Source organism: Ursus arctos, unplaced genomic scaffold (assembly GCF_023065955.2).
Source record: "Ursus arctos isolate Adak ecotype North America unplaced genomic scaffold, UrsArc2.0 scaffold_25, whole genome shotgun sequence".
Lineage (NCBI taxonomy): Eukaryota > Metazoa > Chordata > Mammalia > Carnivora > Ursidae > Ursus > Ursus arctos.
The window spans coordinates 29,011,535-29,023,710 of record NW_026622930.1 but is presented as its reverse complement, the minus strand read 5'-3'; the positions used below and the strand labels follow the sequence as shown (position 1 = coordinate 29,023,710).

At 41.4% G+C, this 12,176-nt stretch overlaps 1 protein-coding gene across 16 annotated transcripts in view; it reads left to right on the top strand.

Moving 5' to 3' along the window:
* The window catches only part of SIPA1L1 (signal induced proliferation associated 1 like 1), a 446,735-nt gene that overhangs the window by 335,649 nt on the left and 98,910 nt on the right, over positions 1 to 12,176 (top strand). For all 16 annotated transcript variants that reach the window (XM_057318467.1, XM_044391372.3, XM_048219779.2 and 13 more), the window contains 2 exons: positions 541 to 671; positions 5,378 to 5,566. In XM_057318467.1, the coding sequence (XP_057174450.1) occupies positions 541 to 671; positions 5,378 to 5,566 (320 nt within the window). The remainder of the gene's footprint in view (positions 1 to 540; positions 672 to 5,377; positions 5,567 to 12,176) is intronic.

Below are 12,176 nucleotides of genomic sequence, written 5' to 3'. Positions count from 1 at the left end.
AGGGAGAAATAGACTCCCTGCTGAGCAGGGAGCCGAGAATGCAGGGCTTGATCCCAGGACCCAGAGATCATGACCTGATGCTTAATCAACTGAACCACCCCGGTGCCCCCTGGGAAGTCTTTTTTAATCTGGGGGAAAGCCCTCAATCCTCAGACTCTATTCTCAACAGGTGTAGGGCTGTTTTCTACTTTTTGTTTTTTAATAAAAGCTAAGAGGTGCTGGCACAAACCTTCCCTTAGGCAAGGAAGCCCACACAATGTAGCCTATTTAAATGGTAGAATATAGAGACAGAACACAAATCTCTTTAAAACAAAACAAAACAAAACCACTCAACAAGCCACCTCTGTTCAGTGTTACCTCCTCTGAGACCACAAATTTGTGTGGCTTAGTCTTCATTTTATAACTCACTGAGGAATATTTGCTAAATGTGTTTACATTTTATTGACATAACTTCTGAGTGATCTAAATATCAAGCAGACTATAACATTTTTAAAGTGTTGTGTAAATGTTCTAATTTTGTTTTGTCTTATTTTACCTAAGAACACTGGAACTATTTTGGGGCTGATGAGAATCTTGGTCCGGTGGCTGTGAGCATTCGAAGGGAAAAACCAGAAGAAACGAAGGAAAATGGATCTCCGTACAACTACCGAATAATTTTTAGAACCAGTGAGGTAAGTTGCACACCAGAAAGATTGAGGCTTGAGTGGAGTGAGGAGTCTCAGTAGCAAAGCAATTAAATGTAATCGCACATAGCTACAGACGTCTTAGATGAACAAAGCCCCTTTCATTGGTTCTGCTGCTGATGGGGGTGGACATCGTGGTTAGATTTGGACCCTTCCTTTCCATCGACCCCTGGGTAGAGGCAATAAATGAATGGGAGTTTTGATTCGGAGAAAGATACATCAGTTAAGTGTGGTTCGAGGAAACTGGAGTCCTCAAGATTCCAAAGTGGATATTGCATATCCCGCTGGGGTGGCCGGGAAGCACTGGGCCAGCGGACTCCAGATGAGAGAGGGTCACCCAAGAGTTAGCTCGCTCTTCCAAACTGTTGCTGAGGACAGTTCTTAACCCAAGAAGAGGGAAAGAGACTTTTCGTCTTCCACTTCCTCTTGGCTCTTCCCTGGGCCTGTTCCCTGGCTGTCAGGAGACTCAGAGTGACCCGGCCGACCCGAGGCTCCTCACTGTGCATGAGACCGGCTCTTGGGGCTCTTTAGAGCTCAAAGCACACATAATATATGAGTTTTTATTTTAAAATGAAACTCAGCTCGGAAAGGAAAAGGAAAATAAAATAGCCAACACAGCAGTTTTTGTTGGTGGTGGTGGTGTTGTTATAAACTCATGAACAAGTTTGGGACAGTGAGGTTTCTCCTTTGTTTTCTTTCTAAACATGTGTGCCGTTGTGCCAGTTACGAATTTATTATTGCCTTTCTGCGCCAGATTCACTTCAGGATTGTTGTTGTGCATTAATGCCTAATATCCCCCTGAGGTATCTGAAAAATAATGGTTTTGAAACCAGTTTAAATAGGACGTTTACTTCATATCCCCCGTTGACTACAAGGCAGGTTCCAGGGGTTGGCTTCACTTAGTAATCGTTCCTCAGCTTGAACTCCGGGGAAATTAAAAATAGGGTTTTTAAAGGCATGACTTCAATATCTAACGGGTTGTATGTAGTGGCCAGAGAGAATTGAAGAGCTCCCGTGCTCTAGTGTGCTTTCTCTCCACACCAGAGCTAATCAGTAAGCAGGATAAATGTGTTTGTGGAACATGAAAAGCACAGAGAACACACTGTTTTTGAAGTTGGACACAGGTAGTTGCCCCTCTCTGGCTTCTTGGATTCCTGTCAGCCTGTTTATTACTTGACTTCTGGGGTTTTTGTCCTCCTGTTCTCACCTGTTTCCCCTCCCACAGCCACACCGGTTCCTACCACCCGTCTCACCAGAGGTCAGAGTTTTCTAAGTGAGGGATTTCCTCCCCAGCTCCTGTTACCAGTCTCCATGACTGTCCCCTCCAGCTCGCTTTGCAGCTCTTCCCCATCTGCTCCCAGCGTCTCTCCTCTCTCTCCGGCGTTAACTCCGGCTGTCTTAAGTGACCGGGATCCCTCCGCCATGGTTGGTGGCTCTGCCTTTCCCACCTCTGGCCTTTCGTCCCTTGCTACCTGGACCCAAAGTGTTCACCCTGCACCCCCCCCCGCCCCCCACTTCTCTGGTGTGACAGTTCGGTCCTTTTTCTGCTAGCCCATCCGATGGTCCCTTGGGTCCTGGCCTTAGCCTTTGACTGGAACATCCATGTCAGATGTTGTCTATGGTTCAAGACACCGTCATCACTTTTATGTTCATATTAATGTTTAAGTGACAGCTCTGTGACTGAAGTTGTATAGGCCAGAAACTTAAAGTCACACTGGACTCCTCTCTCTTCCTTGCCTCCTAACCCCCAGTCTGGTCTGTCAGCAAAACTGTCTGCAAAAAAGTTGACTCTGTCTTCAAAATATGCCCAGAATACAACCTCTTCTTTCATCCCACCACCTCGGCCTGGGCCAGGGCCAGGGGCCAGGCCACCATCATCTTTCTCTGAGAACCCTTCTTCCTGCTCTACCCATAAGCCCCGCAGGGATCCTTTAGAAATGTAATCCAGATCTGTCATTCCTCAGTGCAAAATCCTTTAGGTTTCCCTTGTCCTGAGTAAAAGCCAGTCAGTGTCCTTGCTGATTTAGGACACCATCCACTCTGGCTTCCTTCCCCTTGGGGCCACCTTGAAGCCTCTGCCTCAGGGCTCGGCTACTCCCTATTCCTCTGTCCTGCCTTGTTCTTCCCCTGGCATCCTCCTGGCTGCAGCTCTCTCATTTCTGCTGACCTTTATGCATAAATCACAGGGGCCTTCCTTGGCCAGTGGATCTAAAATTTCTACTCCCACACATCCCATCTCATGTCTAATGCTAGGCTTTGTTTTTTCATGAACACTTAATACTACCTCATGTGCTGTACTTTTTATTTTGTGTGTTTTCTGTCTCCTGCACTGGAATTTAAGCCCCAGGTGGGTGGGGACTGTTGTCTGAGTTGTTCGGGACTGACTACACATCTTAATGCCTAGAATCGTACGTCTGCTCGCCCTTCCTCTCCTCTCTAATGTGTATGTAATGAAGTGTCCCTAGCTTTCGTGTAACTTTTTCCTTTCTAATCAAAGTCATCCTTAAATGTGGTTTAACTGTAATATCTTAATGAGGCTTTTCACAAAAATTAACTAACAAAAGTCCTTTGACAGAAAACATCTCTAGATGTTCGTCCCTCTCCTGACAGGCACTTCACTCTTACCTCTTTCATTTCAGTAGAAGTCATTAGTGCACAACATAAACAGAAAAACATATTTGTAAGCCTGACAGTTTATGAACAAAACCTTACAGAATGTGAGTGTTTTTAAGCAAAGGTGCACAGGGACTTATAAGGATTCTTGTCTTGTTTCTGGAAATCATTGACAAAAATATCAGCAATGCTAGTGATCCAGATAGAAAAATGAGTCCTTTTTCTCCTCTGGTTGGCTTCCTTGGGGTGAGCTGCTGTCTTTCTGTGGTGCACGATTAGCATTCCTGGGCGGACTTCCAGCCTCTGTAGCTTCCTGTGTCCAGGCACAGGTTACTCACGGAAGGAGAGACGCAGTACCTGGGCGGTTCAGCAGTTTCCCAGGATTTAAAACACAAAAGAAAGCCCCAGAAACCATTTCTGTCAAATTTGGTATTAAATCATAGGAAAAATGATGTTTTTTACACAAGTGTTATTCGAAAACAAATTATTTATAAATGAAAGAAAAGATACTAATTAAACGAATAGTACCTTGTTCTCGTAGTGAGAGCAAGATGTTGATAAATTTTGCTTTTCCTACCCTCCTTCTCTTCACCATCAGTTGGCAAATGTTACAGATTTGACTTCCCTGGTGATTGTTCCTTTGGTTTCCATTTCCCTGCTAACCGTCTGTCATGCCCCCGTTGCCTGATTTCCGAGACTCTCACAGCTTCCTTCTGACGGTGCTGTCCGCCCGCGGCTTCTTCCTCTTGCAGTTCGCCTTAGGGTACACGTCCTGTTCCCCATTCAGACAAGGTCTGAGGCTGCCTGTTGGAGCCTGGCGGGGTGCACGCCCTCGGGTGCACACTGCTGCTCCGCGCCCCCCAGCTCCCCCACCCGCGTCCAGCTGGGCCAGAGCGGTGGCTCTTGCGCCCCACATCCTCCTCTTCCTTGTCTCAGTACCTTCGCTCTCTGACATGCTCTTCTACAGAGTGCTCCCGCGATTTCCTGGCCCCTTTTTAGTGCCATGCCTTCCGTGAGGGCCTGTTCTTATGCACTGAGCCACAACGCCCCATATTCTGCCTTTGGACCCTCTTAGGACCTGAACTGGTTACACTTTTCTTAGTAAATACAGCCTTCCGAGTTGCCGTTGTGTGTTTCTTCCTCTCACGCTCGTACACCGCACCCCTGGCCGTCAGCACGCGCACCCTCCTCTGTCCGCTCTCGCCGCACCTGCTGCAGTCCCGTGCCTCGTGACCTGCCAGCTTCATGGGAAGGTGTTCAGTGTGATGGGGTTTTTTCTTAGGTCATCATACAATGTTTACGTTTAGTAACAGCTTTGCCATGTGGCACTTTTTGGGAATTAAGACTGCTCTAGGCTTCGTATTTACTCCAGCAAATCATCATTACATAGAGACATTTCTTTGGTTATGTTTATATTTCATAATAATGGAAAGTGTTCTAAGAAATAAGGGGAAATCTAGAGTGATTTCTGGTGCTGTTGACCATGCTGCCATACCAGCTACAGTCCTGGTCTTACTGTCATAGCATTTGGGGATATAAATAGTTCATGGTTGGCAGCAAGGTGTTATGAAATTTAAACCTTTATCCTTTCCCTTATCTCTTATAATAAAATAATGTAATGTAATAAAATTTTGTAATAAAATCATGTAATGTAAAATAATTGTGTCATAAAATAATGTAATGTAAAATTTAAAAAAGGTATAATGTCTAAATCCTGAGCATTTATGCTTCAGATAGTTCTCTGGGATAGCTTAATTTGGTTAGTGGCATTTTACAGCCATATAAAGGCCCTGATCTTACCAAGCTCTTTAAGGAAATGCCTTATTTGGTTTTTAAGTAGGTGTCCTTGGAAGGCTTGATAATGAGTTCCTTTGGACTTGCCTGGGTCTTGGAAGCCTTGGCTTCTTTTCGTATATAGAGTTCTTCCATCACTCCCCTCATTCTTTCTCCCTCACCGGCTTCTCCTTCAGAATTCGTTCCCTGCTCCTCAGCAGCGCCTTAACCTAGGCCTCAGTGCATTCGATGTATTTACGCCCCTCCCACAGCGAGAACCGTCATCGGAGCACATGTCTGTCTTTCAGCTCATGACCCTGAGAGGCTCAGTCCTGGAGGATGCCGTTCCCTCAACGGCAAAGCACTCGACAGCCAGAGGACTGCCCCTGAAAGAAGTGCTGGAGCACGTGATTCCTGAGCTCAACGTCCAGTGCCTGAGGTTGGCCTTCAACACGCCCAAGGTCACAGAGCAACTCATGAAACTGGATGAACAAGGGGTGAGTTTGGCTTCTGGGGGAAGACATTCTTGCTGCTCAGATTAACTGCTAGGTTTCTAGAATACAGACCTTCATATTTCTTTTTTGACAGGGAAAACTGATACCATTTATCTTAAAGTATGGTCTGTTTGCCATTACTCATTTTCTTTCTTCTTAACTCTCTGAACCTTTCTCATCTGATGAAATTTTCTATGTCTGAATTGATAGATACAGTTCTTAAATTGAGTTCAACTCTTTCAGTATAAAATCTTCCATAAATGCAGTGAATTTTTCAGATACTGTAGGAGTAAGTAGTAGTAATCAGAGCCTCTGTTTTAAGTGCCTTAAATATGTTACCCCTTTTACTCTCCCAGCCCTACGAGAATGGCACCATTATTATCCCCATTTTAGAGATGAGGACCCTGAGGCACAGGGAGATTGAGTAGTAAGCCCAGGTTCACACAGTTTAGTAAGTTTGAAGCCTGTGCTGTTAGCCACTATACCACGCTCTTCTTAAACACTTCAGTTTTCAAAAGTCTGTTTATACCACCAAAGATGTAGTCTAGCCAAGATTTCTAAATACAAGATTTTAAAAATTTGTGTCCTAATTAGTCACAAAAGGAAATGCTCAAGATTTTCTCACTTCCATTCTTCCTGTACCTTAATGTGTGGCCATTTGGTCAAGATGCAGATGGTTGATAAGATAATCCATACAGAGACAGCAAAAGGGTAGAGAATGACAGGTTATGCTCTGGAAGATCCACTAACCGGAGATGTGCCCACATTCTGCTTGTAAGAATTCGAGCATCTGGGCTAGTTGTGTTAGATGCTGTATTTATACACTCTCACTCTCTCTCTGAACAGCTTTGAACATTTCAGCCATATTACATCCTGGCAATATGACTAATAATAGCTTTACTCTTGCATTTAAAAAAAAATTCCTCCAAACATAAAATTGGTCCACTTATTGAATGCCATTTTATGAACAAATTTTGATGGCATCTCCTTAATTAACCAAAAATTCCAACATTCTTAAAATGAATAGGAGTTTTAAAAAAAAATCCATTTTAAGGTATATTCTTTTAATTCAGCCAGTAGGGATATATGAGGAACCAATGGCTGGACACAACTTTTCTAATCTTTGCTCTCTCTGTGCATTCATTTTACTTATCAGCCCAGCTGATGTCTGTTCTGTACATAGATTTCAAGTAGGCTTTGTGTGTCTGTGTTTGTAACATGCAAATCGGGCACACTTGGAATGCTTCAGAACACCGCTGAGGCTTAACTGTTTGGGGGCTGTTTTCCCGTAAATGTTCTGAGCATGCAGTCTAACAGAGGAGGAATAGAAAAATGAGGATTAGGTTCAACTTTATGGATTCAGTCTTTTCAGTTACTCTGCTTTTCAAGGAGAATCATATTTCAGCACTGTTAATGTAATCACAAATTGAACATTCTAAATCCTACATTAGAACAAGTTATTTTATAGAAGAAAAGGTGGGGGGTTTTTTTGTTGGTTTTTTTGTTTTTTGTTTTTTGTTTTTTTTGGTTTTTTTTTTGCCATTTTCCCCTTTGTTGTACCCATACTCCTAAAAACTAGGTGCCCTAACTGTAGACATCTTGTGTGGTCTCTGGCCCATTTTCTGCCCTCTCTTAGTGATGAACACTTTCTGGTCCCATCAACCTAGAAAAGATAACACTATATGGTGAGTTTAACTTAAAGCTAAATTTATTTGATTCACAAAACTGCCCATTCTAAAATTATGGGCTTCTTATTCTTAGGGGGTATTAAAATATCCTTTCCTTCATAAATTATTGATGATAATATATGTGTTAGTTGTTTTCTTTAATGCCTTTCCTCAGAGAAATTAAAATTTGGCAACCTAGGGTAGTCTCCCCAGTTTTATTTTGGAAATTTTAGCAGGCAGTAGAACCTAAAAGTTTAAGGCCTGCTCTTCTATATATGCAGCTCTAAATCTGGACTAAGGAGCATCCTCCCACCCCCCCCACCCCCCCACTCCCCCCACTCCCTTGGCCTCTGTCTTTTCATTTATATCTCCATAGCATTCAAAGCCAAGATTGTGCTGATAAAAAGCAGATGACACACATACTTGAGCATTTAGTCTGGGGAGTCATTTTTTTTGGTAGGAAATCTCATTAATGCCTTGGAATCATTTTGAGAAAACGATTATTTTCATGCCTTTTACATAGATTTTTAAAAAGAAATGCATATAAGTGCAGTAGATTATGCATTTGAATCATTGCAAAGCATTTTCTCTCTCTATCCATGTCATTTTTAAAAATTTCATGCTTTATACATCCTTACATTTAAAAAGATTCATCGAATGATATCAGGAAACTAGACTCACTGAAAAGAACTTCTGGATCTCCCCTTAAGTTTTCTTTAAACAATTCCTTTAGTAGCTTTTTTCCTTTAAACAGCTTACATGATTATGTTTGGGAAAAGAAAACACTGTTTGCTTGCTTCATTGTAACATTTTGACTTTCAGATCCCTGGTGCTTTATTTTCTCATTTTACCACTTTTAAAAGCTGAAATGAATAGAACAAATTAAAATTATATCTGTAATATATGAAAGAAAGCATTTCACAAAAATATAAAAATGTGTTTTTTATTTGATTAGACTGATACGTTTGCAGAAACTGAAGGTAGACATTTTAATTCGTGAAGTTTAGAAAATGAATACATGCTTATCGAAGTTGTAGATGTGGCTTACCCGAGCTTTCACATTCTTCCTCCTGATGCCTTTCTGGGCCTCTCACTGTTTATTGATGTCCATTTCCATTGTGCTATACAGGGCAATACCCTACCAGTGACTTCACACTGTCAAGGATTTAGAACAGACTGTGACTCAGAAAATTTGGATCAACTCTAGATTTAGTTTATCCATCTTGGTCCTAGATCTTCACTTAGTCGGTAATTGAGAGCATCATTTATGAGAAAAACAAATTAGATCAGCACATATGTTTACTTATTGCACTGCTGTAAGCACTTTAGCACGTGTCCTGGTTCACTCCTTATAGTGCCCTGCACAGGGAGGGCTTCTAATCATGGGCCTGTTTTACGGTCATGAGAAGATTGAGACTTTCAGAGGTTCGGAGTGCTGTCTTCCCTTAATAGTCCTCAACACTGGGTACACACATTTGCAGAATACTGCCCTTTGTTTTTACGATTTGCAAGTTTTTATACTTCTGCATGTCTTGAATTATTTAGATACTCAAAACTATGCTGTAAAATATCAGGAATTTCATGATCTATTGAAGCCAGCTTTTTAATAATATAGCTAATAGTTACTTTTAAATTTGCCATGTCAGAGCCATTTTCTTCACCAGTCATTTAAAAAACACCTTTATCTCATCTACTCCATGCAAGAGGAATGAAAAGCCACCGTGCCTGGCACATGGTGCACATGGAAGAACTATTCGCTGCAGTTGATAATGATAAAATAACAGCTTGTTAGAAGCCCGTTACGTGCACTATCTCATTTAACTTTTGTGAGCAATCCCATGAGAGCTGCTAGTACAGGCCGTATAATAGGTTATGTTCACGGTCATAAGTAAGCACAACTGTTTCAAATCTAATAAATGCTTATGGAGAACCACTCTTTGCAGATTATTAAATACTATGGAGAATAAATAGTCTAGTAAGACACAGTCCTTACCCATGAAGGAGACAAGGTCATAAATTACTGTAATGAAAGTCAGGTTTAATATAATGAGTATAATAAGAGAATTGCAAACAGAGAGCAGCGTAGGCACAGGCCAACAGGGCCAAGTCATGATTGGTTAGGCCCATTCCCAAGATGGGCCATGGAAGGGAGGAGGACTTCCTCAAGCCAGAGAATAAGCAGGGCGGTGGTCGAGACTCAGAACAGTACGAACAAAGCACAGAAGGATGAAAGCAGCGTCTGGTTATGGCAGCAGGCAGTCTAGCCACACAGGAGTGTGAGGCACATAAGAGAGTAATAAAAATAGATATTTTTTATGGAGGAGTGACCAAGCCAGGCACCCTCTGAAGCAATTTACATGAATTATCTTAATTAGTCCTCAGAATCCTTTGATGTATGTGCTATTATTGTTCTTGTTTTACAGACAAGAACACGGAGGTACAAAGAGGCCAAAAGACCCCACCACGCACCGTTAGGGTCTGGTGGAGGCTGGTCTCAAATCCAAGTGCTGGGTTCTAGAGCCTGCGCTCTGAAGCAGCGCACTAAGCACCCCATCCCCCTCTTCCTCCCTTGAGTGGGAAAAGAAACTCTGGAAAGGGGGCTCCAAGCATTACTGCTGCTGGCTTCGGTGCCCCGTATTAAGTATAACATATTAAAGTGCAATTGCCAGTCTGCAATAGAGAAAATTGGTAGTCCTGTTTTCATTAGGAAATATCAGGTTTCATGTACACGGTAGTGGTTTTACCTAAACGAGTATCTCCACTGTTTTTCTAGGTAATTATTAAAAATGCAAAGAAATGGAAATATTCATTGGGCTTTCTATTCCTTGAAAGTTATTGAAGTTAAAGGGGAAAACGATCATATCTAATTAGGTCTGTGATACTTATTTCCAGAATGAATGTTAAGGAAAGAAGCAGTGTTATTTGATAATGACTAGCACCGATTCTTTGATTAAGGGTGTGGATGAAATTCTGTGCTGACTTAGCCTATTCATTGCCATGTTGCATTATTTTATTGAGGATAAATGAGTTTAGCCAGCCACTTTCTTCTTTGATTCCGGCTGCTAGATTTAAAGAAGGAACCATAAGGAAAACATTTTTCCCCAAACCCATTTTATATGAATGAAGCTTTGGCAGAACGATTACCATTCCTGAAATTTTCTTCTTCTTTTAGATCATGGTAACAGCTAAGGCCCAGTTACAGTTCAGGTGGCCAGCACGTTGATTCTAGACAGCTCGTGGATCTGTATGCACATTATCAGGAGGGAAATACACGTGACAGTTGTCAGGTCAGGGGAAGAAGGCGGTGGCATTGGTGGCTTTATCTTGTTTCTTCCCAAGTAGTGGTCACTCTGTGCTTTCTCATCCACGCTCTTTCGCCTGGCAGAGGCTGGGTTGGATGACTGGTTGGAGTCCGTTCCAATGGTAAGATTCAGTGCTTAGCACAGCTGATAGCAGTGGCTTTCAGAAGACAGTTGGCTGTGGTGGGACTGCGATTTGCAGGGACGGGTTTGAGCATGGCAGAGACAAGCAGTGAGCATTCTTTGGTTCACAGTCTGAAAGGAGTAATGGAGTGCAGATCTGTCAGTCTTGACCTTAAATTGTGGATTGTGTTTTAAATTCAGCTTTAGAACAAAAATCTACACTCGTTTCTTTCCTATGGGACTTATCTTAACTAGCTAATATCTTCCAGTGGTGCAGAAATCAAAGTAATTATGTTTACTTTGAGGAATCCCATTCCTACTCTGCTCTGTCTCCTCCCTCTCTCTTCCTGTATAGTTACTACTTGTACTAGTTTCTTATATATTCTGTCTTTATACAGATATCATCAAATATGCATATAGAGTCTTATTTCTTATACAGAATATAGCATGCTGTGGACATTTTCTTTTTTCACTGAGTAATATATTTTGGAGATCTTTCTATGTCAATATATAGAAAGCTTTCCCATTGTTTTTATGCCTGCATAATATTATGTTGTGTTACTGTACCGTAATTTATCAGTTTCCCTATTGATGGACATTTGGATTGATTCCTGTCCTTTCCTATTACAATGCTGCAATGAAGAGCAATTTTCTATATAATAGAAATTTGTCTTAATATCAAGTCAAAACCAGGTACGTTTATTATCAGTTTAATACCCAATATGAAGCTTTTTATTTTTGTTGAGAAATTTTGTACATTAGAGATTATTGTGTGTTTGTATAGAATTTTTTTGTTATGCTAAGATAAAAGTAGCTTAGAATATGTCTGTGCACAAATAAAAATAATTTTGACAGCATCTCAGTCAGATTTTTAAAATAACTTTCCTACCCAGTATCCATGTCATTTTTAAAAAGTGATTTTATTTTTGTTAGTCATTTCCAATGAGGACAAATTTTCTAATTAGCATTTTTTGCCCACAACACTGAATTCTTCCGGTCTCTTTGACATTCTTTTTAGGGGACAGTATAGTGATGAGTCTTTAAGAAGTGGTAAAGAAAGTTGTCATGTTTATGAAAAACAAGCCAAAGTAAATGCTGTCAGTGTGAATCATGAGGATTTTAAAAAATGAACAAGGTCATCGTGTCCAGTAATGACAGAATAGTTTGCTGCAGACCAGCCCACCCAATGAGAATAGCCAGGAACACTGGACAAAATAGTTTTTAAAAGTTTGTACTTTTGCTTCTGGAAATACAGAGTAGATCTATTTTTTGCCTCTTCTTCCTGCTAAGTACAGCTAAAACCTTGTACACTGTATTTAAAGCCAACACAAAATGAATTTGCAAGGTGGAGAGAAGGAGGCAGATTGGGTAAGGATTGTGAGATTTGAGGAACAACACAGTGGTCGTTCATGATGAAAGCGGAAGAAGGGAGGAACTTGCTCGACTTAATGAAAAACATCTATAAAACATCTACAGCTTATATTCTACTTACTGATGAAAGACTTAGTGTTAAGAAGGCAGGAG